The 26,529-nt window shown below is 55.1% G+C and overlaps 1 protein-coding gene across 1 annotated transcript in view; it reads left to right on the top strand.

The window, feature by feature from the left end:
* The first annotated feature begins 1,935 nt into the window (after positions 1-1,935).
* LOC107150872 (c-Maf inducing protein) overlaps positions 1,936-26,529 on the top strand; it is a 199,920-nt gene continuing 175,326 nt past the window's right edge. Inside the window, exon 1 of the mRNA XM_048792682.1 lies at positions 1,936-2,117. Coding sequence (XP_048648639.1) covers positions 1,965-2,117 — 153 coding nt within the window. The 5' untranslated portion in view covers positions 1,936-1,964. The remainder of the gene's footprint in view (positions 2,118-26,529) is intronic.

Below are 26,529 nucleotides of genomic sequence, written 5' to 3'. Positions count from 1 at the left end.
AAGTGGACGTCAGCTGTTCTGCTTGCCACCAGACACCCCCATTTGGTGACTTTGAGCTGGCCTCATCACCTCCCTTCTGGTTACCCATGACAGCCTTGTCACCGGCCTTCCCCACCTCCAGACTACTCCTGGGAAACCCTCAACAGCATCAAACCACAGCCATTAACCTTTGAAAATGCTATGTACAAGTCACTCCCCTGCATGGTCTGTGTGTCCCCTCTCCACTGTGCTGGTCCCTGGGCCTGCATTTCAGGGCCTGCCTGTGACCTCCCTTGGGTACCTTGCTCAGGGCGATGAATGAATCTCCTCAAAAGGCCAAGCATCTTGCCACCTCTTTGCCTTTTTGTGGCCATTCCCTTTCTCTGGAGCTCCTGTCCTCTTTACCTGACTCCTAAAGACCTCTGGGAAGAGGCATATGTACACCCTGGTGCCACCTTCACCCCTGGCTGGGCTAGGTGTCCCCTCTCTGTCCTTGTAGCGTGAGCACACTTGTGGCCATTGTTTTTACATTGTCTTGGACACTGAGCTCCATGCTTTGTGGTTAAGTCATGGGTTCTGGAGCCAAAGAAACCTGGGACCAATCCTAACTACCCCAATGGGCGAGGGCAAATCATCTAAGCTCTCTGTATCCTCATCTGCAAGAGGGGATGACGACAGCACCTATACTGCTGTGAGAATAATATAACATGGGCAAGCAAAATCCTTAGCATAGAAGAGGTCGCGGTCGACTGCAGTGAAATTATCATAGTAATTGCTGTTAACACACTGGTGCCTGGCCTGCAACTGGCGCACAGAAGGAGGGCAATAAAGGTTTGAAGGAATGGCCTAACCCCTTAACAGACTGGGGGTTTCTTGGCACCAACCATTCCCCACACCCACATCCATATCAGAAGCTGGGGTCTGGTGCTTGACCCTTCTTGCTCGATGGTTTTCTCAAGAATGCTAAAGTTCATGGTTTGAAAGAAATGCCAGCAAATTGTGGGAAGATGATGAATTTCTAAGGGTGTAAGCTAAGTGCTTTTCCTTGGGCCAAGACAGCTTTGCCCAACTGCTGGGCAGGCTGGACATGAGTCTAAGTTGGCGAGGATGCAGGCTGAGGCCTGTCTTCTACCACCTACTCCTACCTAGCTGGCTGTTCTTGGTAGAGAGGGGTGTGAACATCTCCACCTCAGAGATGCTGTGAACACTCTGCAGCATTCCTGATGCAGTTCAACACATGCTGCACATACTTGTGTGTAGGGACAAAGGCACCTTTGCTTACCACTGAGGCAAAATCTGGGGTTTTCGATGGTGTTAGCTGCAGGAGCCTGTGGAGGCTGGCTGCAGAGCTGAGCAGTGGCTGGGTGGCCTCAAGTGGGGCTCCACGGTGATGACAGAAAGGGAGTGCTTTTGCTTCCAAGCTAGATTTGGGGAAGCTGTGGTTCATTCTAAAAAGGCCCTTGCAATATGATTCTCTCCTGGGCTGCTGTGGGACTGGGGATCCCGAGGTGAGGACCAGGTCCCCTCCAGGGGAGGTGGTGGCCGCAGCGGTGGTGGTGGTGGTGGTGAAGAAGCTGGAGCTGCCTGGGTTAGGACAGAGGACGGGTGGCCAGATGACTTTGGGAGGTCCTGGGCAAAAGAAAGGAGGAAGGGTGGGACGTCTGTCCCTTAAAGGTTTGAGGACACCGAGGCCAAGTCCAGCAGACATCAGCCATAGCCCAGGAGGAGGTGAGGCCTGCAGAGTCGGGCAGCCTGAGGCAGGGCAGTGTGGGGTCATCTGCGCATAACTCAAGGGATATTTTCGACTGGAAGCAGCTACCTTCTGCCGCCATCTGGCCACGGGGTGGGCAGCCTTGGCTAGGGAGGGCTGTCGAGCCCCAGAGTAGGATAACTGCTTGTGGCTGGTGGCAGGGTTCGGGGGCTTAAGAACAGAGCGTCAGAAAGGCCTCAGGTTGGGCNGCCGGGCCCTGCTGCTCTGCAACGGGATGAGGTACAAACTGCTGCAGGAGGGCGACATCCAGGTCTGTGTCATCCGGCACCCGCGGACCTTTCTCAGCAAGATCCTCACCTCGAAATTCCTGAGGCGCTGGGAGCCGCACCACCTAACGCTGGCCGACAACAGCCTGGCGTCCGCCACGGTGAGTCGCCCCGCACGCGGCTCCCGCGACCGTCCGTGCCGCCCCCGGCAGCCCGCGCCCCCGCCCCCGCCCAGCCCGGGGACCCCGAGGCGGAGGCTCGGCCGCGGCCGGTGTCCGCGACCGGCTCCCCGGCTCCTGCGTTCCTGCCGCCGGGGACCGCGGACGGACCTGGGCTGGGCCCCGAGGGTGGTGGAGTTCCCTTTCTGGAGACCCGTGGCCCAACTGGATCCGAGCTGCGGGGGAAAACGAAACGACCCAGAACATCCAACGGGGGGAAAAACCCCCCATACCCTACAAAACCTTAAAGCCCCCAGACCCTAAGGATTCCCAGAAAAGCAGTTCCTTTCTTTGCTTTGCCCGTCCTTTATTCTTCTCCTGCCCGGGCAGGCAGGCAAACTGGGTGCTTCCCTCTCGGAAAATCTCATTCGCACCTTGGGAGGTCGGCGGGGGAGGGGGTCGGGGTCCTGCAACATCGCCCACGGGGTCAAGTTCTGGTGGAAGCTGGCATGGCATTGTCTGTGGACTGTGTGTGCGCGTGTTTTGTCGCTGGAGGACCTATTTTGTTATTGTTATTGTTTTTCACTCTATGGCTGGGGCCGGGTCAGCTTGATGAGATGGAGAGGAGACTCCACAGATCTCCTTTTGAAATCGAATCTGCAAATGGTGGCCTTCTTCCTGGAGAAAGACAGCTGTGGTGGGCTCAGCGGGGGGAGAGGGGATGGCGGGTAGGAGCCTGAACAGGATGCTTTGTGTTTTGAAACAAGGACAGTTTCAAATACGGCTCTGGCTTGGCCTGAGCTTGGCTGAGGGGGTCCCATCCTCTTGGGAGAGGGGGCCGTGTCTTTCCCAGAATGCACACTCCCCCCAGGGCAGCTGGAATCCTGTTTACTAAGCACAGTGGGAGGGGGCAGAATCCAGCGCCTGCCCACACCTGTGCCAGAAAGCCCAGCCAGGAAACAGGGTGTCGCTTACATGGCATGTCACAAGCGTGTAGCGTGTGTAGACATTTCCCCGGCATCCATGTTCCCTTGGCAGTGTGTCACAGGCCATGACACATGCTCCGAGGAATGGGGAGGGGGGAAAGTTAGCCCAAGAATCCTACTCCTGCTTCTGCCCCCCACCCCAGCCCCCAGAGAGTTGAAACACACATGGACTTTTATTCTGAATTTTGGGTCCAACGTCCCAGAGAACACCTATTTTTTCTTCCCTGTGGGCAGCTGGTGCAGTATCTGCAGACTGCTTTCTGAGGCAGGATTGCTGGCTGCCGGGAGGCGGCCTGGTCCTGCTTCCAGGCTGGTTCTCAAACCTGCCTCTAGCCACAGGCCTCCGTGTTTGGCTTTTCATTTGGTGGAGGGAGAGCTTCCTCAAATTTGCCAGCACCCAGGGTTTCAGATTCAGAAGGCTCTGGTGACTCCCTGCTTGGGCTCTGAAGTCTGCCTTGAGAATGTTCACCTGGCTGGTGGGCTTTACTGAGCTTTGTTCTTTTCTTCTGCCACCCCTCAGAATGAAGAGAGGTTGAGGGCAAGAGGAAATAGTTGAAAGGGACAGTGGCCTGCTGTGGAAAGGGCAGGCTGAGCCCGTACTCCCTGGGAGAAGCCAGGAGAATTGATGGCTCTGCTGCTGGCCTTCCTGGTTTGGGGGAAGCCAGCTCTGGAGGCCAAAGGCCCCCAGCTCACCCTGGTTGATCAAGAGGCATGTTTGAGAGGGAGAGGAAAGGAAGAGGGATTGAAGCTGCGCCTGTACTCTTAAGCAGCCAGAGGCCCCTTGCCCACCTTGGCCAGGCAAGGTGCTGGTGCCTTTGCCAGCTTGTACCTTCCTGAAGAACACCTGTGATTTCCAGTATTGGGACTCAGGGTTATCCATGGAACAAGTTTCATCTTGGCGGAGCCTTGCCTTGGCATTAGGAAATGTGGGAAGAGGAACTAGGAGGAAAAGCCAGTAGGCTGGCACTGTCCCCTCTCCACCGCCTTTCTCCACCAAACGCTGTGGGCGGGGCATCCTGCAGTCTAGCCCTTGCTCCTTGGGGGCTCAAGTGAGGTCCAAGGCTCCCCCTGCCCTCAGGGCCTGTGAGTGTGGAGGTGGGGCCCATTGTTCAGGTCAAGGGGGAGGCTGGAGCTGTAGCCTCCATGGCAGAGGTGGGGTTGGGATTGTCACCTGGGACCTTGTCAGGGGTGAGACACCTGCCTGGTTGGTGTCCAGGCTCTCTGGAAGCAAAGGAGCCCCTGTGGGGTTTCCCAAAGGCCTGGGCATTATGTAATCTGTCTGCATTTTATATTGCGGCCAAGCACTCTATTGAGAAATATTAGCCCAAATGAAACAAAGGTGAATTTGAGTGCATTTCACTACAACAAAAACCCTTTGCAGCCCTGTGGCTTTGCAGTGTTCCCTGCCTATCCTTGAGCTGCCGATAGATCAGGTGTGTTTCACACAGGGTCATTTCTTCCCAAGAAGTGTATGTGGCTTATTTTTTAAGCCCAAATCAAAACCATTTGGAAATTATCCAGTTAATTGTGTGGGCTTCAGGAACGGACCCAGATGATTGATCTGGATTCAAACCAATAAACAAATCAAATACTCTCTTTTGCTCAAACTGTCTGAGGAGTCTATCTACACGGATCCAGTTACCTGAATCATGAGCAATAAAGACCAGGCTTCCAGGAGACGCGTTAGGCTGGGGTGCAAGCTGGTGGGGGCCCCCAGCCCTCCCTGACTGGTGGCTTTGGTGGGGCACACCCCTAATCTGGACCTCTCTTGGTTCCTTTCTGGGGATACCTAAAAAGGACTCTGGTGCTGTGGGACCTGATGCCCCTCCCCTGGCCTGGCTGTAAACTTTGCCCTCTGTGGGTCGGGTCACCGCCTGCCCTGTGCCTGGTCTCCTGGGCTGGTTACTGATTAAATCATTGCAGAGCCAACAGTGTGCCCGACATGTCTTGTGACAGGCGGCCAGGTTTGATGCGCCCTGTGCTTGGAGACTTTGGATCCTGAAGGCTGTAAACAAAGGAGGAAGCTCAGGCTGATGTGGGAGGGGAGGTGGCGGGACCTGGCGACACCCTCATCTGGATGTGGTGCCCCGTTCCCCTTTGCATCCAAACTTCAGCCCCCATCCCCCCTTTAGCTGTCGCGGGTGCGCTTGTGATCAGCATCCAGGGCTCTGCCTCAGCGTCGCTCTCAGCAACACCAGAATCCATTTTGCTGTCCTGGTCCCTGGGCTGGATTTGATCGCCTGCTAGACGGGTTCGGCTGCTGGCAGAGGGCTTTGTCTGGTCTTTGTTTCCTCTGCATCAAGGGAGCCCAAGCAAGCTGCTTACCTTCTGTCTCATCTTACTTTTTAAAAATGTGGCACGCAGCATCTCAGAATGGTGGGTGTAATCCCGACAGTCCTTTACTCACAGGGGTTGGGGCACAAGTGGCAGTGGGGCACAAACTGTATTTGAGCTGGTTCTTGAATTCTCACCACTCTGTCGCTGGACTGAGACATAGGGCATCTTGTCAGCTGTGGCAAGACAAGCCACCGGCATTCCCTTCGTTTCCTTAGTCAGGTGGTCTCAGGGTGGGAGGGGGCAAGGGGAGCATCCTCTAAACCTGGACTTGTTTAGCAGATACCGACTGAGACCTACTGTGTGTCATATCTGAGCTGAGCTAACGGTCCAGATGTTGTGGTTTCTACTTGAGTATTAAAGTCTGTCCTCCAGAGGAGTCGCCAGTCTTGGAACCCATCTGTGTGCACACATGCGTGTTAGTTTTGTTCATTTTTGTCACATACGTCCCTCCTCCATGTGCCTGTCCTTCCTTCCCTTCTTTACTGTGTTTGGTGTTTTTCATGGTAGTTAGTAATAAATAAACAGGTTTTACAGCTTTTTTTTTTTTTTAGTCATAAACTTTTGGAATTCATCAAATTTGTTTCCTAGATAACTTGTCTGATTGGAGACAGGAATGCTGAGCAGGAGAGGCACAAACAGCCACTGCCATCTGCCTTCCCAGGCTGTCCTAAGGGTGCATTTTAGGAGATTGCCCTTTCTGGCTGCGGCGACATTGTGCCAGTCCAGGTAGTGGGTGCCTCCTCGTGAGTGGCTGTGCGAGGAAGGCACGTTGTGGCTTGGTCCTGGCTGCTCCTTGATGCCTTCCTTGGCAGGGGAAGCGGGTATTTCTGGGGCATCGTCTGGGGCAAAGCTCAGGGGAAGCCCAGCAGCCAAGTCATCCCCACAAGTGTCCAGGGCACCCCTCCACTGGCAGAGGACAGCGAGCTGGCCACCTCTGTGGGCCAGCCAGGACTTTACTCTTCCCAGGGGACCCACTGGGTGTTTTGTTGGAATGGATATTTGAGATGGACTGGTTATGCCTTTGATTAAAGGATTAAATGAGATTAAGCAAGGCAGCCTATGAAGAGTGTCCCTACCACGGGGCAGAATAAACTTGGGCTGTGCTCTCATGGTGCGGGGTCCAGGTGCAGAGGTCCCAACTTCCTGGCTGTGTGACTTTCACTTGTTGCTCTCCTTCAATGGGCCTTGATTCTTCATCTGTGGGCCATGGTCGTGCTTTGTTTAGGGGATGGCTGTAGCTGGAGAACTCAAAATAGCCACTGCTAGGACAGCTGGCACATAGTAGGGGGCAACGTTCGATCCATATTCCCACTCCTGGTTTCCTACTTTCCCTGAAAGCTTCCTGAGATTCTCTACAAATGGAAGAGATTATTGCTACTTAAGAATGGGGGGTCTCCAGAGAAGATCCTCCTGAGAGGGACCTTGCATTGGGGAAAGTTAGGGGTGTTGGGCAGAGCTGCTGTAAATAAAGGCACCGAGGTTGTTGTAAGCAGTTTAAGAAAAATTCTTCAAGGGCATGGGCTAGTTTCTTAAAAAACAACCTGCCCATGGAAGCAGTTGTGTGCATATCCAGTACATTTAAATTGTCTCTGTCCCTAAAACCCCTCATTGCTATTACCAACGCAGACCCTGTTCTTCATTTCTTGTGTGTCCTGCTGACCTTTCTGAGCATGTAGAATTATTGTTCATTGGACACTGTATTTAGAGGTCATTCAGATCAGCTGCTGTCTCCTTTTTTTTTTAATTTGTGCTGGAGATTGAAGCCAGGGCCTCACTTTACTGACTGAGCTGTGTCCCCAGCCCCTGCTGTCTCCTTTTTGACAGCTGCGTAACTTTCCGGTGTTGAAGCTTGCTGTAGAGTGGGTGTACCATCTCCTGTTGATGAATGTTGACATTAGGCCTAGTTTACTATTTCACACAAGACACTTTTTTCTTTTGGTACTGGGGATTGAACCCAGGGGCACTTAACCACTGAGCCACATCCCCAGCCCTTTTTTATATTTTATTTAGAGACAATAGAGACAGGGTCTCACTGAGTTGCTTAAGGCCTCACTAAGTTGCTGAGGCTGGCTTTGAACTTGCGATCTTCCTGCCTCAGCCTCCTGAGCTGTAGGGATTACAGGCGTGTGCCACTGTCCCCGGCTGACACTTGCGTTTTTACTTAGTTGAGTTTTTCCTGTTTTGACAATTTTAACCTTTGCTGGCCCTCCCTCAAACAGAACACAGGTGAACCTGGGACTCTGACAAGGACCCTGAGCTCCACCCTGAGGACAAGGGTCTGAGCTTCTCTACCTGAGAGCGTCTCGTTTGCCCCTGGACTTCCTGCTTTGCCCAGAGTGGAAGTCAGGCTGCTTGGGCCTTGGGAGGGAGGGGGAAGTGAGAGTTTCTCTTCCCCACTCCTGGCCTGGTGAGGAAGCTCTGGCGTGCCAGCGCGCTCAGGGGGGCTGTGCACACTTTGCAGGGGAGCTTTGCTTAGGGCAGGGGGGCCCTAAGTCACTGCAGGGCTTGGAGCCGGGTGGGGATGTGGGCGCCTGCAGGAGGCGGTGCCTGCTGTGTGTACTGAGGCAAAAGGCTCCCACAAAAAGGTTTCCCATCTTCAGGAGCCTTTCTTTATCCCACCACCAAGAAGCAGTTACCTATGCTGGGTGTCACTGAGGTAGTGGGAGGAGATAGCGACCCGCAGAGGGTTGTGGGAGGACACAGGTGAGCTTCAGTCCTGTCTCTCTCTGTCTTCCCAGATGGTGGCCTTGGGCAGGCCACCCAAACCCTGCCCTTATCTGTAAGGTGAGGATTATAGGGACTTCCTTCTAGCCTTGGTGTCAGGGTCAAGGGGGGTCAGGCTGCAGGTTGCTCGCGCCTTCTCCAGCAGATCAGTGCCACGGAAGACCATGAATGGCTAAGCGAGAGAATACAGCTGGCGACAGGGACCATGGGGAAGGCCAGGCAGGCACTGCCTGGGCACTGGGGCCTGCTGCTTTGTGCAGATACCGACCCGGGGAAGAGTATTCCAGGTAGAGGGAGCGGCAGGTGCACCGCCCTGAGGCTGGACGGGAATTAGAAATCACCCCGAAGCAATGGGCACACAGTAGGTGCTCTCTAGCTGGTTTCCTTCCCCTAATCTCCAGGAGCTGTGATCTGTTAAAAACTCAGCGTGCCTCGAGATGTGCTGGGTGCTGGGCACAGGGCAGCCCTTTGCCCCCGAGAGTCTCCCCATCCTCGTGCTCCTGCTGGGTGCTTTTCTCTCTCTCTTTTTTTTTTTAAAACCTGGCTCCCTCCCAGGGAATAGTGAAGAATACCTTTGTAGTGTGCTTTAAGAGGCTCTTACATCACCCAGCCCAGCAAAACTCTTAGCAGCCCGCTAGCTGCCTTTGTCGGTAACTAGGTTCCAAGCATCCTGGGTCTAGACTCATCTCATTCAGCCCCAGCTTTGACCAGCTGGGACTCACCCAGGTCCTGCCTCGAGCCGTGTCTTGGTTCCTGGCTGTGCGGTGTCAGTGGCCACCAGAGAGGAGAGCGTTGTGATGAGGCGGTGAACTCTTCTTGGGGGGAAGCAGGTGAGCTGGCTTCTTCAGTGCCCAGGTGTGTGGACCAGGAAGGGCAGGGGCTTCCTTGGGCTGGCCCAGGTGGGGTTCCGAGGAGAGGGAGGAGACACCAGGCCTCCTGCTGGCTTCCTTGGGTGTCCTGGGCCAGTCCCAAGCACCTTAATGGTCCAGCTCAGCTGAAAATGGAGTGTGCAGTCTGGACACACCCAGACCTGGTCCCCACTCCTATTTTGGCTCCCTGTATAGCTCAGGCGATGTGTTCCCCAGGGAGGAAGTGCAGCCGCTGTGTAAAGTGGGCTGTTTGGGTGAGCTTGCCGCTGTGACAAATAGCACTCATAGTGGGGTGGCTCCTGCAGCGTTTGTCGGGGGACTGCCCAGAGGGTGCTGTCCTACTTGATCTTGGGGGTACCCAGACGCCTTCACACTGGTAGGGCTGTCCCTCCTCCAAGTCTTCCACTGAGAGAGGTGGGGCAAGAGAGGGGGTACAGATGAATTGCACAGCGTAGGACGGGGGTGTGGTTTCCGCGTGTGTCCAGGAGGAAAAGAGGCTAAGAGTGATTCCTCCCACCTTTGAACTTCCCAGCGTCCCAGGAGCAGAGCTGCTTCTCTGGAAAAGAAATTCAGACAAGGTCTCCTGTAGTTCTGAGCTTGAGGTTGGTGGCAGGTTGGGAAGGTCTGCAGCCTTCTCTGTTGGGGAATTCTGGAGGGTAAGAGACCCTGTCGCAGGACCTGGGGCTCTGCCTCGTAATTACAGCCCTGTTGCTCACCATCAGGGTGTGCCAGGTGCTGTGGCATTTCATTTTTAGAGCATTCTCATGGGGTGAGCATTATTCCCACTTTACAGATGCCATGATGGAGACTCTGGGGGGACTGGGAGGAGGTGGAGCTGGGGGTCAAAGCCAGGTGTGACCCCTGCTCATGTGTGTGCACGAGTGTGTACTGCATCTGCTGGGTAGGTGCGAAATCGCTTCAGCCTCCTGCAGACACGTCGGAGTTGGATGGAAGCGGGCTTGGCAGTTAAGTGTTTGCCAGATATTTCCAGGGAGTTCAGAGGCTGGAGTTGGAGTGTGAATGGCAAGGATTTGTTGAGGCATACTTTGACGACTCGAACACCAGGGACTGCACCTGCAGAGCGGCTGCCCCCACGTGCTACACTGGCTCAGTCAGGCACCGTCTTCCCTCCCGGTGGGCTCACAGGTAAATGGGGGTGACTACAAATCACACCATGCTGCAGAGCAGAACACACGTCCTCAGAGAGGTTTGTGCCTTGTCCATGTCTTCGAGGGGAGGAAGTAATGCCATCTAGTCATGGAAGGCCTTCCTAGGAGAGGCCCATCTGGGTGGACAGAGTGGGACTGAGACTGCTGGAGATAGGATGATGGTCACAGGTGGGAATGGGCAGAGACACTGTTGAAGCAAAAAGACAGAGGCCTCCCCTGCTCTGGGAGGCTGCACTGTTCTCTAGTGGTGTGCACCGTCGGGGCAGAGGAGTGGTAGATGACCAGGTCTGCCACTGCCTGCTGGTTCAGGGACTACCCATGTGCACCTGAGCAGGGAGGGCCCTGATGACCACTTGCAGGGCGGATGGTGATGACCACCTGAAGAGACTGAGGAGGCCTCTTCATGAAGCTTCAGGGATTTCCAAGGCCCCAGGGCCAGGCGGTCAGTCACAGTGGGGACCATAAAACGGTCACTATGTGTGATTTGATTACGTTTCCTTTAGCAAGGCGCTGCTCTTGGTGGGCTGCGTTGGAGAGCCCTACAACCTTGTAAAATACCTTTACTCTCCCATTTTACAGATGGGGAAACCGAGGCAGTGCCTCTCAGCAGACATTGTTTGGATGAAAGAGTGGATGGATGGATGAATGGAAACAAATGAGACCTGCAGTTGCCTAGCCAGGAGAGCCCTCCTTTTGGAAAGGGAGAGGCCGAATAGGGAGAAAGATACTTTGACATCTCCACCCCTCCCCTCCTCATAACCTGCATGCCTCTCTGGCTCTCTGTCAGCTTGTCACACCTCTCCCCTGCTCCAGGGCTGTGATTCAGCTGAAGAGAGCATTTGGGCAGCGTCTTCAGCGTAGTGCCCGAGCATGGTGTGACAGCCAGCCTCCATGTGGACACAAGTGCAAGGATTCCTGGCCCCCTCCTGCAGCCTGTGAAGTCACAGTGGCCAGGCAGGTCCTGACAGGCTTTTCACCAGGGGCCTCCAGTGCTTGGATCCCAGGCCCCAACCCTCTACTTCACTCTTGGCCCCCAGGGCTCCCCCCTCCCACCTTCCTTTCCTTGAGGCCTGGAGCCAGTTTAGAATAGGCCTGGGCTCTTGGAATGGTGATCTCAGTGGGCTGCGGCCCAGGCCGAGAGACAGCTGGGCACCTAGCAGATGACGCAGGGGTGTCACTTGGCCTTGTGTCTGCAGTGAGGAAGTGCATGGGGTCGTGGCAGTGGGGGCTGGGCTGTCCTGTGGAAAGGGGAACCATGACTTGTTGATGTGTTTTGCTCTGGCTGGTTTGTGTTTCGTGACCCTGTGACTGAGGCTTGCTTCAGGGGCAGGAAATCAGTGCTTGGGGCTTCCAGTTGGCCAGTGATGTGCACCTCCAAGAAGGAGTGAGCGTGACCCCAGGGTAGTAAGGATCAGTTTTTCCAGCCATTTGGGTTCTTAGCTGAATTTGTGCACTTGATTCCCACATCATCCCCATGTGCTAGGAATTTACACAAGTGGAACCCAGAGCCAGTGGCCTCTGAATGCTGCCGTGACTCCACAGGATTGTGGCAGCAACGTCTGAATTACCAGCCAGGAAGTGGGAATGACAGCTCACACCTGTGTAGCACTCCCTGTGTGCTGGGCCCAACCTGAGCCTTCACGTAGGTGAGCGCTTGTCAAATCCTGTGATGTCCCTGTTTACACCTGAGCACGCAGTGGAGCTGGTGTCTGTTCCAGGGCTGTCGAGCCCCAGAGTAGGATAACTGCTTGTGGCTGGTGGCAGGGTTCGGGGGCTTAAGAACAGAGCGTCAGAAAGGCCTCAGGTTGGGCCTGGGTGCCTCTGTGCTTCGAGGAGGGTCTTGTAGAAGAGGGAGCTTGTGGACCAAGCAGAGGGTTCCACCCAGGCGGAGCGGGCCTCCCAGGATCTGCTGGGGTCCAGCACCAGGACTTCAGCCGTCTTCCTGCAGACCTGCTTGTGAAGAGCCGCCGGGGATTTGTGCTTCTCACGGGCCCTTTGTTGGTCCTGGGATGCTCACTTGCTCTCTTGGAGCCTCAGATTCGTTGCCTGGGATGGCCCGAATCTCAGGAGCCGCCTGTCAGAGATGACTGTGAGGATGTGGCCAGGCCAGCGTGGAGACCCAGGTCCTCTGGGGTGGGCTGTGGCTCAGCGGTAGAGTGCTTGCCGCAGCCCTGGGTTCGATCCTCAGCACCACATAGAAATAAATAAATAAATAAACAAACAAACAAATAAATAAACCAAATGAAGGTATTATGTCCAACTACAACTAAAAAATAAATATTAAAAAAAAAAAAAAGAAAAAGAAAGAAACCCAGGTCCTCTGTGGAGCGGCGCCCGCCTGCCTCTGGCTGAGGGCCGCTCTTGCCCCTGAGTTCTGGCATGCTTATCGCCGCTCCATTGCCTTGGTGGCCTCTGAGGGCCACCTTCCTGGGTTGGAGTGGGACCCATGGTATGGCACTTCCCCAGCTGGGTAGCCCGGGAAGCCCTGCTCCTGGCTCATCTTTCCGCCAGCTGTTCACCTCTCTACTCGTAAGACAGCAAAAGTAACAGCGCAGTGACTATGATGATCTCGTGAAATAAAGGAGGAAAAATTCTCCCATAGCCCTGTCCCCGGAAGTCGCCTGTCACTGCGGAGAGCCACCTTTGCTCCTTCCCTGGAGGGCAAGTGTGCATGGATGCAGTGTGGGACTGTGGAGCACTTCTCGGGGTCTCCAGTGCCAAGTCCCCTCACTGAGCGCTTCATACAGGCTCAGCAGTCTAGCTAAGGGCTCACTTGACCCTGTAGACAGCGGGGCCAGCCCTGTGCACTGCAGGATGTTGAACAGTGTCCCCAGGGGCCAGGACACTGCTTCCCACAGGTGTAACAGCCAGTCAGCGGATGTTGCCATATGTCCCCAGGGGCCACGTTGCCCTCAGGTGAGAATCACTGAATTCAAGCCTGTAATTGTCACCCCCACCTTGTGGGGTCTTGCTTCCTGCAGCTGGCCACCCTTGGCAGAGCTGGAAGCTCATGCCCCCACTGTATTTACCTTGTTTCTTCAGCGTTGGCCTGGAGCTGTTCTGAAAACTGGTGCCACAGAGTCAACCCCTTCCCCTGTGTCTGGTGTGGTGGGGCCAAGAGCCAGGTGCAACTTGGCCCCCTGCCCCAAGGAGGAAACCTTGGCCAGCCAGAGCATTAGCAAGAGTCCCCTACCTCTGATCACTCCCAGGGATCCACCCCTGTACCTTGATGACTCAGGACTTCAGAGATCTGGGTGGTTGAAAAGGGAATTGCATCATGTCAGTAGAGAGAGAAAATTAGCTTTAGAAAGTTTTGGTGTAAGGAAAATACCTTGAGACCTGCTTCGAGTATCCTGTCTTGAGTGGAATAGGTTGTGTGGGGGCTGAGGGAGTAGGGCGGAGAGCAAGCGGTCCGGGCGGCCACCTGGCTTCTTGGCTTTCCACAGAGGCCATCACCTGCTGGACCCAAGCTCCACTCCAGGTGGTGCAGTGAGACCTTCTGCTTTTTGGAGCTGATGGAACTATATCCTCAGAAGAGATACGAGAAGGAAGGTTTGGAGTTGTGCGTGGTCTTGGCAGCAGATTAAAAGGGAGAGAGGTCCCAGGCCAGGGAGCAGTGTGGAGGAGGGGCGGGGCTCTTCTGTTGTCTCAGTGGCAAGGAGTACCCTTGGGGCTAATGCAGCCCTTGGGGCCAGGGTGAGCTGGGCCTAGCAAGGCTTCGGCCCCCCCGGCCCTCATCTGGGTGCTCCTGGGCAGGGCTGCTGCCTGGCCTCTCTGGGAAGCCTCCTTAAGAGGCCTGCCCTGTGGACTGGATCAGGGAACGGGAAACCAGCCCCACTTCGAAACCCTGAACACACTCGTTCTCAGTTGTGAATTGGGGGTGGGGTGGGGATGAGGCCTTAACGACCCTGCTGGACCTGGCCATTGCTTCCGTAAAAGGAAACACTCATCAGGCCAGTTTGGTTTTGGATTCAGACCTTCCATGTTGGCTCTTTAGCTGATGGGACCCAGGTCCAGTTTCCTCTTGCAGGCTGGGATGAGAAGAGGCGCCACCTCTCAGGTTGTCCTTTTTTTTTTTTGAAAGAGGATCTCCCTAAGTTGCTAAGGCTGGCTTTGCACTTGGGATCCTCCTGTCTCAGCCGCCACAGGCATGAGTCACACACCTGGCCCGGGTTGTCCTGAGAAAGGAGGAAACAGTGCCTGGGAAGGGCTAAGCACCTGGAGCCAGTGCTCAGTACGCACCTACCGCCACCACCTCCATCCCCCCCTACCAACCACGGTCGTGCTGCAAGTTCTGCTACCTAACAGTCGCTCACCCTGTGCCGACTTCCTGTGGGATCTTGAGCTTGAAGGCAGGGTTTGGAGTATCTGTCCTAGAATCCCTGATGTCTGAAGAGACCTTTGATGAACACTGTGGCTTGAAGGGGAACATTGGGGACCCAGGCTGTGAAGAGAGAAAAGTCTCCATTTTCTTGGGAGACCCCTGCCCTGTTTGGTGGCCTTGGAGTCATGGGAGGCTCCTGTAGGGTGTGACCGCATGCGGGAACTCCAGGTCTTGGCGTCTGGCCTAGGTCCTAACCCAGCTGCCAAGGCCCCAGCTGGAGCGGAGGGAGCCTGCCGTTGGGGGCCTTAGATGTTGTTGGTGGCTTCACCTCAGCTTTCAGCAGCAGTGCTTGGAAAACAAGATTTCGATCTTGGAAAATATGATTTAAAAACAGAATTGAAAGTTGCTTTTATTTTCTAAACGATATTGCCCCTGACACATGCGCTGGAGCTGAGCGGTGGCCTTGGTCTGAGCACAGCGATGCATGCGACAGACCCGCTCGCGGCGCTCCCTGGGCACACCGGTGTCTGTCACAGGACCCCATCCAGGACTGGCTTTCTGCCTCGGATCCCCCACGTGGGTCCACCATGGCCAGAGCCCCTGCTTTTGACGGAGCCTGGGCAACCACCCTCTCTGGGGGCAGCTTGCTGTGTGGTCTCAGCCCTGTTACCCTGTCAGTCCGTCATCACGTCTCTGCTGCCACGAGGGGCTTCTTCCTCCGGGCCCTGCCCAGCCGGGTTTGAATGCTGAGATCCAAACCCATCCGCCACAGTAGGTTTCTGCCACACCAGTCCTAGTGCCCTCTTCCTGGTGGGAGGAAGGTCCTTTCCTGTCTGTTGAATGAGGACGGGGACCATGAGTCCCCACCAGGCCCCACTGTGGAGCTTCCTAAGAAAGAGGCTGTGTCCAGGTTGGACCCCGGTCCATCTGGCTGTTCTGTCTCCGTCTTTGTCTGGACACCACACCTGCCATTCTTTCCTATGCCTGAGGACCTGCGCCGCTGGCTTCAGCAGCTCCCAGGCCCCTGGCTCTGGGTGGTGTAGCGGAGAGCCTGGAGGGAGATGAGGGAAGGGGGAGCCAGCGGGGTCCCATTCTCCAGCTCTCCTTCTTGGCTGGGGGGCAGCATCTTAGCACAGCTGCCGTGCTGTCACCCCTGCACCCAGGTTGAGTGACTAGTGGGAGGAACACTTGCTGCAGAGGCAGGGTGACCAGTTGTCTTGTCTTGCCTTGGACTGCCGGAGGCTTTGCCCTGGAAGTTCTGTATCCTGGGAAGCCCCCATTTCCAGGCAGACAGGGACAACAGGTTACCCAGGTAGAAAAAGCCTCTTTCCCAGTACTCCTCCCGGCCCTTAGTCTGCAGTCCTTTTGTTTAAATTTCCTAAATCCCACCATTTTGTGTCAGCCATCTGTTTCCTCCCAGGACCCTGGCTGACACAGGAACGTGGGGAGGATGGAGTGTTTCCAGGTCTTCTTCCCGTGAGAGCACATGGTCACCATGGCATGCTGCTGGACATGGGAAAAAGACAGAGGTCTCCTGCCCTGGACTCTTCTGAATATTCCCTCTTCTGAGAACAGTGGTGTGTTGGGGTGATGATGGTGGTGGTGGCCCTGTATTGGTCTCCTACAGTGGGCTTGCTGTGAGGACCGTTGATGCACTTTTGTGCTTGATCACTGCCGTCGGTGAAGACTTCCTCAAGTGGAGGAAACGTGCGTGGAGAGGTGGAGTAACTTGCCAAGGGTTAGGTTGGGCAAGGGTCCGGCCAGGGTTGCCTGCCGGCGTTCCCTGGGAGCTTGCACGCTCGCCAATGAGGTGTTTGCAAAACCCATACTTTCGTAACTTCTGGCTCGGGTCAGTGTCTTGTTGGGCCTGAGGGCTGGGGTCTGATGTTTTCCACAGAGTGTGCTGGACTGGCTGGGCGGCCGGCTCTGGTTTGGCCAAATGCAGCTCATATTGGAAAATGAATCTGTTTTCCATTTGCCCCCTACCCTCTTTACACATTTATATAATTAGGGTCAGAGCCAGCCGAGTTGGAGCAGAACCTGCGAGTCATCTAGTTCTGGGAGGGCCAGTTCATGACATGGATGGTACTGCTTTTCCTTGCCTGGCCTGTGGTCAGCATTGCTATCAGTCCTAGCATAATCAGTCTTCCCGGTGGGCCCAGAGACGGCCATCGCTAGTCACTGTTGGTGTGCAGGGAGACCTGTCGGCCAGCCTAATGCAGTCCAGCCTCTCCCATTGTCTGTACTAGGGACCCAAGGTCTAGACCCAGGGGAGCCCCTGGGGTGTGGAGCCTTCTTCACGCGGGATGCTTGCTATGACAGGATGACTTTGGGCTGAAAGTCTGTGTTTGAACAAGGGGTGGTGAGTGGACAGGACTTGGGTTTTGCACAGTGCATGGGTTGGGGGTTCAGATCCTGATTTTGATCCTGTTGTAACTTTGGGTAGGTCACGTAACTTCCTTGAGCCTTGTCTGGGAGTGGAGGCTGCAGTGCCCGTGTCCCAGGATCGCGAGGAAGAAATGACTTGGTGTGTGTGTCACACACTTAGCAGGCATTTCCCAAGTGCCTCATAGTCACTGTTGGGGCCTCCAGGTGGCTGTCAGCTGCACAGAGGAGGCCCCAGTGTCCAGAGAGCCTGGCTGCCCCTAGGAAGGGCACTTCCTTTCTTCCTGTCCCTTTTCAGAGGCCTGGGACTACCCTGACCGCCGCCGTCTTTGACCTCTTCTCCTGGCTTTCCGCTCACACTTGGGCCCGTTTATCTCACGTGACTTGCTTTGGGAAGTGCTTCGTTTCTCTTTTCTTTCCTCGTGTCATCCTCATCCTCAGGTCATCACAGCGATCAAAGTGACAGACTCTTCCTAGGGAATGGAAGTCCTGGGACCCTGGCCTAGACTTTTATGAGCGAGGAACTCCTTTTGAAAATTTGCCAAAGGGTATGAATCCTGGCAAAATGGTAAGATGCCGGGCTCGTAAAGTTTGGCAGCTCTCTGTCTTGTAGCATGTATAATTCAGGTGTTCTGAGGGATTCCTGGGCCTCCCCATCCCCAGTTATAAACCCACGACAGGGCGTGAGGCTTCACGGCAGCAGGAAGTGGAACTTGACACAGAAGTGGACACGTGGACGACAGACGTTTCTTAAGTGTGAAGCCTGGGCTTCTGTTCCCAGCTCTGCTCCTCTGCGGGGAAGCAGGTTTGTACTTGCTCGAGCTGTGTTTAGTCTTCTTGAGGGTGGTGAAATATTTCTTCCTTTATCCTAGTCTGGAGTTTCAAGGTTGGCACTTCTTGACCCTAAAATGTTTACGTAAAGGTTTAGAAGTGTTCTTCACTCCTTGATAAGGCAAGAGCGCATCACTTGAGATGTGGGTGTCACGTAGAGGGCCCTTCTGCTGGGGTCAGGCAGGTGGGGCTCAGCCCCACCCCAGCACTTGGGGTGGCTAACACAGGGCGGATGTGGGCCACCTCACCTCTCTGACATGTACAGCAGAGGATCAGAATGACCATGCATCCTTGTTGGTCAGGGGTTAAAGAACACTAGCATAAATAATATGCCCAGGAAGTACCCAGGTAGGCCATGGCAGATTTTGCATTTACATGCCTTGAATTTAACTCAGAAGTCTGGGTCCCTGTGCTGTTGGCATTTTTACTGAGTCTGTTAGGGAGGCTGCCTGATGAGCCCAGCTGGAGCCCGCAAGTGCCCTCTGAGGTGGTTCTGATGTGGGTCCCCAGCACTTTGGTGAGTCTAACCAGGTACTGGGAAGAGAAGCCCAGGGTTTCCTTGTTGTGGAGATGCAGGATCCCAGACTCCGCTTTCTGCCTGCCTGGGCCTCTTCCTCACTAGCCCCACCAATCTTTAGCCACGCCCTGCCTGGAGTGGGATGTTATTTAACCGACTGGAGAGAGAGTTCCCGGGCCATTTCAGATGTAGGCAGGCAGCTTTGCTGGGATCATTTCTTTGCTGCTGAATTTTGTATTCGCATGTTCTTACGCCAGAAATGTAGTTGAACTTTTCCTTTTGTTTGCTTCATTACTCCCACCACATTTGGCAGTTTGGTGGGATGGTGGCTGTGTTTTTTATACTCAGGTTCGGTTTTTACAAACTGCGTCGTGTGCATGGTGGCCTCTCCTCCCTGAGGGTGTTGTAGGGCAACTCCAGCAGCTCTCTCCCAGCCAGTCCTGATTGCCAGGGAAGGGCAGGGCCAGGTGACATTGTGGAATTCATGATTCCTTGAGCCCCTACTGTGGGCCAGGGTCTAGCATACGTCGTCGCTAAGTCCTCTTGTAGAGATGCAGCAACTCCCTGGGAAGGTGGTGTTCCCCTATTACAGGAGAGGAGACAGGTTCCCAGAGATCCTGTGTCTCCAGGGTCCTACGGCTGCAAATCATGAGCAGTGATTCCAGCCCAGGCCAGGCCCACTGAGCTTGTGTACCTTTCCTGAGGCCCCACTGTACCTCCTGGGACCTCAGGGACACCCTGGGTGTCCTTCATGTTCCTTCCCCTTGCAAGATTCCATTGAAGGGAAAATGAAGAGGGTGCTGTTTGGACAAGGAAGGCCTTGGAGAGTTCCTCACTTCTGTAGCCCAGAGGCCTTGCCTGCAGCCTGGGGGTGGCCAGGTCTGTCCCAGCCCCCTGAGTCAGCTGGTGGGGAGGGATGGCTTCTTCTGGGCAGCCAGCTCTGGTATGAAGCTAGAGTTCTGTCCACATCACCTCTCTGACCTGGGGTGGGGAGCCCTTGCCAGTGTGGGCAGGAAGGAGGGGTGCAGAGAAGGCAGCTTCTTCAGCAGTCTCACTGTCCAGGCAAGAGGACCAGGCTCTGAGGGGAGGGAGTGGGTATGGTGAGGGAAGGCTGGGCTTGAGGCGGGGGTGGGCTGTGAGCAAGGAGGGGTGGGCTGCGAGGGGGCCTTCTGCCAGCATCCTGCTAGACTTAGCTCTCAGACCCAAGGAGGAAGATCAGATCTGGTCAGGCCCCTGTCTGCTCTAGGGGGCCATCGAGAACATCTGGGCTGATGCTTTCATCTTACAGCCAGAGATGCGCCACTCCTGCAGGCACCGTCCCTACCTCAGCGCAGCTTCTTGTGTGCCCACTCATGGCCATGGCCAGGCAAGGCTTGGTCAGGAGAGATCTGGGAGGGTGTCATGCATTCATTCATTTTGGCATTTGAAGTTCTGAGTAGTTAGTAATTTTTTTTTCTGAGCTAAACTCTACTCCCTATAGCCATTTGGAAGTGACCATTCAGGGGCATTAATACGTTCACAGCGCGGAGTGGCCCAGACTTCTCATCACTACTGAGCCAGTGAACACCCGCCACCCCACCGGCTCTCACGGTCGTCTTTGTTCTGTGTGTCTGAGCTTGATGATTTCTGGGTGCCGGTGTGTGTGGAGTCCTGTGGCATCCGTCCGCCCTGGGACTGTCTTGTGACAGCACTGTGTTTCCAGCTTCCACCCATGTGTGTAGGTGTCACATCTCTTCTATCTTGAGTGGGGGAGGGGGCATTCTAGCGTGTGCTGCCGCATCTCTGTGCCTGTTCTTCCTCCTGTGGACCCTGCGGTTGTTTCCAGACTCACCTGTCCGTTGTGGCTGCTGCAGCTTCCTGTAGTCCTCACCTGCCATTTTTTTTTGGGGGATATGAACCTAAAGGTGTTAAGTTTTTAGAGATGCTCCTTCCCATTACGTAAAGAACTCAGGCAGATTGTAGAATGATTAGACAACACACGTAAACAGAAGATGGAAATGAAGTTCACCTGGAATGCCAACACCCAGAGGTGGTGGTTAACATTTTGCTTATTTGCATATGCTGGTTTTTCCGTCTGTACACGATCCTGCTGTGTGAGCATCTCTGATGGTGGGTGATGATCTTTGTTCAGAAATATGAAAACTCCACAGGAAGGCCCTGGGCAGGGGAGGGACCCCACTCAGTTTCTGTGACCAAGCTGGTCTCCTAACCATCTCCAGGGGGTGTCCTTGGTGTTTCCTGGGATTGCTCCGGCCTGTGTTTTGTGTCCCTTTCTCTAACATGTGCTTCCTAAATGGACTGTTGAAGCCCCGGGGAGGCTGCCTAGCACAGTGCCTGATTGTGAATATGTTCAATGAATGAAGAAATGATCCAGTGAGTGAATGCATGAACTTAACAAGCAAGGGACCTTGAACTTGGTCCTCTTTGGCCTGGCTTATTCATCTGCTGCCTTATCAGGCCTCCTGGTGGAGGGGATGGGTGCGGTGACTGACCATGAGTTGTCCTGTCATCTGGGAAGGGGTTTAGACAGCAGGCCATGGGAATTCCCTCACTCCTCAGGCATTTGCTGATGGTCTCCTGCATGTCAGGGTCTTTGCTGGGGCCTGGGCTATGGGAAGAAGAAACAAGGCACCCTCCATTCACAGCAGGGGACCCCTGGTACAAAGAGGCAAGTAGTAAGTGTTATGAAGAGAAGTATATTAGTTTTCTTTTCTTTTTCTCTTCTGCATTTTTTTCTTTCTCTGTTAAGAAGTTGATCCAGTTCACTTTCTTGGATAGGTGGAAGCTGGTGATCTGCAGGTCCTGTGCTTAACACTTCCACAGTGATCCTGGTAGTGATCCTAAGCTTGGGGGCCTCAGTTTCCTTGTGTGGATATTGAGGGAGGATGGTGTGTCTGCTTTCCAGGGCCTTGTGAGACATGAGACGTGACGGTCGTGGTGACTGCTGCTGTTACTGTTGTTATCATGAGCGGGCCACCACTGAATGATGAGTCTGAAGCTACATTTTAAATATGTTTTAAAATTCCCCAGTGGACCCCATCCAGTTGATCAGGGGTCGCCCTCACTGGAGGTGGTTAGTTAGGGTGGTGGACTTAGCAGGGCATCATTTCCCTGAGACACTTGGGCTCAACCGAATTTGTTCAGCCACCCGCTCCCATGTCAGATCTCTGTTTCTCCCTGGGAATGAGGAACAAAAGGGCCTCACTTGAAAGAGCCTGTTGTTCCTTCCAGTTTGGAAGCCAAAGTTGGGTTTCTGCAGCCAGCCCCAGGAGGCATGTGGCCACACAGACTTCTTCCTCTTTCCTGGCCTCATTTTGCACTGATTCTTTTGGGGAGATGATCAAGATGAGCAGAAGAACATAAGGAAAAGAAGCCAATGAAACCCCTGAACTGCCCTCTGAAGCTGGCCCTTCCCATCAGGGCAGGGTCAGCTGCATCTTCTGTGTTCACTGGGTGGGTTTTGTTTGCTGCTGGAGGGCATGGTGATGCCGCAGACTGCCTGATCCTCACCCTGGGACCTGAGGCCCCCTGTCACTGATTGTTTCCAAATAAGGTGCTGGTCGTTACCCTGCTATGTTGGGGAGGAGGGATGAAGTGACATGTCCAGGGCGGGCACTTAGCACAGAGTGTCCTGATAGGGTACCTCGTTCCCCAGCAAGGACGATCTCCTTTGCCTCCTCACATCTGCCCACCAGGAGAAGTTGGGAGGATCTGAACACCCCACCCTCAAAAATGCCACGTGCACCAGTTCAGGTCTGCAGAGGGAGTTGGTGCCTACTTTGCTGGCCCCTCCCTTGCGCTCTAATGGGGACCTCTGGTCCAGGGGAACAGAATGTGAGACACCCAGTTGGCCGGGCCTTTGTGGCCCTCGGGCCTGAGCTGACGAGCCAGGCTCACTGGGCTGGGGGTGGGGGTGGGCATGCACCCTTCCAGGTGCAGCTTGGCTCTGGTCTCTGATGAAACAAGCCGCCCCCTCAGGCTCCAGCCGTGGGTCTGCAGCCCAAGTCCCAGCCCGCCGCTTCCATCCGTGTAACCCTGGGCAGTTGCTTCAACTGTGTGGTCCTCCGTTTCCTTGTGGGCACGTGGCGTTCGAGGATGGAACCCCCTGTACAAAGTGAGAGGAGCGAAGCGAGGAACAGCTCCTGAGGCCTGGGACACGTGCCTGCTTGCACTTTGTCCTCCCAAGTGCGTGGGGTCTTTCTAACTAGGGGATCTCCTGGGCACCCAGTGTCATGCTGAGGGCTGGGCATGCAGGGCAGCAGCTGGGAGGAGAGAGTGGCACTGTCTGTGTCAGTGCCCCATGTGGTCCCAACACACACAAGGGTGCCTCTTGTTGGGTGCTCTTGGGAAGCGCCCTGAGCTGGCTGCTGATGGAGTGTTGGCCTGGCCCGCAGAGGAAGCAGCTAGGAGCTCCAGGCCAGGCCCTGGAGGTGTCGCCCAGGGGAGGGCAGTGATCCCTGGCTGGTGGGCCTGGGGCACCGTCCTGCAGGCTGGCCTCGGGCTCTGGAGACTTGGGCTGCAGACGTCAGTATGGAAGGCGAATCCCAGGAGCGCTGCCTGAACCATTCTTCCTTTTCAGCCTGGGAAGGGCAGAGTTCTTTGCCGGGGTGTGGGGCCTACTCGGGCTGAGGATCGGGAAAGGCCAGCGGGAGACGAGGTGAGCTCAGAGCATTGCCAACAGGGAGGCGGCCTCTTTCCCTCCGCTGTGGTGATGGTGGAGAGACCCGAAGAGGCTGGCCCTGAGGTCCCCCGGACTGGAGGTATCTAGATTCAGGATGGTGGAGAGAGCCGCCTGACCCTAGAAACACTGGCCAGTGATCAGAGCAGCGAGTTGTGAGTTCTACCTTGGGTTTTGCTGCTGGTCTGCAGTGTGACCTTGGGCAGGTGAGTTTACCTCTGAGCTATTGTTTTGCATCAGCACAATGGGCTGAATGGTGGTATTGATCCCAGGGGCTCTCCGCCAGTCATGAGCACACTGTGTCTGGCACAGAGAAAGCAGGGCAGGGCAGGAGTAGGCTCTTCTTACTTCCCGTACCACCACCACGGCTGTTAACTGCTGTTTCCCAGATTCCAGAGGAGGGCCTGGCTCCACCCAGGGCAGGGAGGGACTGGATGGGGCTTCCCAGGGCAGGTGCTGTCAAGCTCCGGAGACAGACATTCCTAAGTTCAGGCTCTACCAGTTTGTAGCCATGGATGACATGGGGCAAGTTACTGGAGTTAAATTGAGCACATTAGTTGCATTCTGATTGCCTAGTTGCCTCACCTGGAAAATGGGATAACAGCTTTCAGCTCGGGGCTGCTTTGGGGGTGTAGGAGCCTTTGGTCAGTTTTCCTGTTGGAATAAAATTTGCTGACAGCCTTTGGGGTGGGGGAAGGGACAGTGCTTTGGGGACTCTTGCTGCCTGTTAGTGGCACCTTGACCTTGTGTGGAGTCTAACAGCCATCAGCAGGTACGAGCAGAGCAGACTGGGTTAACGCTTACATTTCCTCAGGCCCCTGTCAGGAGCCCTGGCCTCACCGCTGTGTATTATCTTTTGCAGAAATCGTGAGCAAGGAAGGACAAACCACTTCCTCTGCAGCCTAAAGACTGATCAGATGCAACTTCTGACAGTGTCAGTTTAAAGAGAATTTGACGTTGAGTATATTAGATGAACAAATTGCCTCTGGACTCCACTCTGCTTCTGTGTGTGAGACCAGGGCCCCTCCAGGTCTGGGAGGGCCCTGTGGGTTCTAGAGGTGCCTCACTGAGTAGCTTGAACGCGAAGCTTGCTCACACGTGCAGGATGCCAGCTCTGGTGGCTGGGGCTCCAGGCATTAGCATGGTGTTTGCTAATGTCCTGTGAGCCATGGCGTTTGCTCAGGAAGGCCCGGTCAGTGAGACATAACCTTGATTTCACAACGGCTTTCTTGTTGAAGATAAGGCTGGGTTGGGCCTGAGGTGACTGATGGGCTGCCTGGAGGGGTGGGCCTGGCCTCTCCCCTTCCGCTCAGCCTGCCCCCTAGAAGGCCACAGCACGGCAGCTCCTGGGGTGATACCTGCTGGAGCCACAGAGATTGCAATTTAAGTAAAAAATGATTTGAGTATTGGTTTCCTGGAGTTTACCTACTAGTTTTTAAATAAACACAATTCCTAGCTTCTGGATGTCATCTTTTTCAGTAGCCCCAAGACTTCCAAGGTCAATACAGAAAGAAACCTTTACTTGGGGCAGAAGAGGGAACATTGTGATTGGTGGCCTTGTGCACATACACATGCAGGTATGCATATGTACAGGTACACATAGCGATAGATACACACGTAGTATACACGTACAGGTGCCCGTATATGCACACACGTGTGCACGCATAGATGCATATCCACACAGAAGCACACATTTGTACACAGGCATATACACATGGACATGCATGCACAAACCCGTGTTCGCACCCGTGATACATATGTGCCCCATATGTACATACATGTACATATTCCAGGGCTATCTTTGGCACTTCTCTTGCCACATTCATACTTAGTAGGTGTGTGACTGTGGGCTGGTCATGTGACCTCCAGCCCTCTGTTGTCTCCTTGATGTGATGAGGTCAGCAGCCACACTCTAGACTCAGGAGTGTGCTCAGGATTCAGGAGGTCATGCAGGGCACAAGCCTAGGCCGCCGCCACCCCCATGTTGCTTGGTTGGCCTGCCTTGGGGCATTGGCCCTCTCTCCCATGTTCTCCCCAGTTGAGTAGATGGTGGGCTCTCTCAGCACACTGAGGCCAGCTCCTGCGCTGTCCTGGGCCCTCTTGACACGGCCCCTGCTCTCAGGAAGCTGGGAGTTCACTGGGGCTGACAGCACACAAATGGGCTCATGAACCACCCGGGTCACTGCAGAGGTGGCACGTGCTGGACAGTAATGGATGTGGGAAGATGAAGGGAGAGCGGGGGCAGCGTGTCTGCATATCTGGGGCTTCCCCAGAGGTGGTGTCCATGCAGGAGCCCGCTGGAAGGCCAGGGGCCGAGCGGTGGAGGCTGGAGGGCAGGCAGGTCCCTGCCATGCGGTCTGCACTCTGTCCAGGACCTTCGCTGCTCCTGTGGCCTGCTTCGGACTTGGCCACACAGCAGCTGCCCAGTGAGTGCTTGAGGGGCGGTCAGCTGACCTGCTCACCTGAGGGTGTGCGGACAGCCCCCTGGCCCTCCTCGGAGGGTGCTGGACTATGCAGGTCTCATCTTCCCTCAGTGTCCTGATTTGTAGAGTGGGGGGCCATCAGCTGCCCTGTGGCGTGCGCAGCCTGCAAGCACCCAGTCCCTGTCTCCACGGACAGCTGTGGTGTCACCGTCTTCTTTCTTGTTTGTCCTGGGGGAGGGGCTGTAATTGCATTCCTCAGGAGTGAGTGACACAGAGAGGGCAGGGGTGTCGGCCTGGCTGCTCTGTAATTTTCGTGTCTGGGACGGGTTTCAGGCCGGGCTGTCTTCCTTGTGACTGGCGGAGCTGCTGCCCAAGTCAACAGCGGGTGTTTTTGAGTTTGCCTTTGTTTTTTTTTTTTTCCCCTTTCTTCTCCTTTCTAAGTAGGTCTTTTTCCTTCCTGTGAAACAGAACTGGTGACTTGGATGTGGCGGGTGATAGTAGCAGTCCTCAGCCTTGTGGCCCGAGGGCTGCTGGGGGTTGACTCAGGTTTACTTCCTGTTGAGAGGTTGGGCTGGATGTGGGGCAGTGGGATGATCTGTGGCCACCGGGACCCGTGGGGCTGGTGGGCCCCAGCCTGCCTCAGAGGGGCAGGGACTCGCAGGAGGAGGTTGGGAGCCTGTCCCACCGGCCAGACACACGCACTTGACTTTGCCCACAGTGGGTTTTTTTTTTTGAGTGGGGTGACCTCACTAAGTTGTCTGCATTTAAAGACTGGGAGAATTTCTCTTTAAAAAAGTCCAAATTTCATTTTGTCGCCATCCTATCCCTCAGTGGGGAGTGGGGGCAGGCCCTGAATGCGCTTGCCCTGCTGTGCCTGGGGGGCCGTGGCCTTTGGGCTGGCAGCTGCTCTCCACGCCCCAGCCCCTGGCCCTCTGTGCTAGGTTCATTTCCTGCCTGAGCCTGGGAGGGCAGGGTGGTGGCTGGAGTCTAGCTGTTGTTCCTGCAGCGAGTCACTGCCTCTGATCTCTCCCTTTCTCCCGGCTCCTTCCTGTCTCCTGCTCCCCCCACCAGCTCCCCTCATTCAGCGGTGCTCGCGCGAGGACCCCTGGGTTTGGGCCGGCCTTGCCCTGCTTTCAGACCAGGCCTCTGGTGGAAGGTGCTGCCTGAGGGTC

This window comes from Marmota marmota, unplaced genomic scaffold (genome assembly GCF_001458135.2).
Source record: "Marmota marmota marmota unplaced genomic scaffold, marMar, whole genome shotgun sequence".
Lineage (NCBI taxonomy): Eukaryota > Metazoa > Chordata > Mammalia > Rodentia > Sciuridae > Marmota > Marmota marmota.
This window is presented reverse-complemented; position numbering and strand designations above follow the sequence as displayed.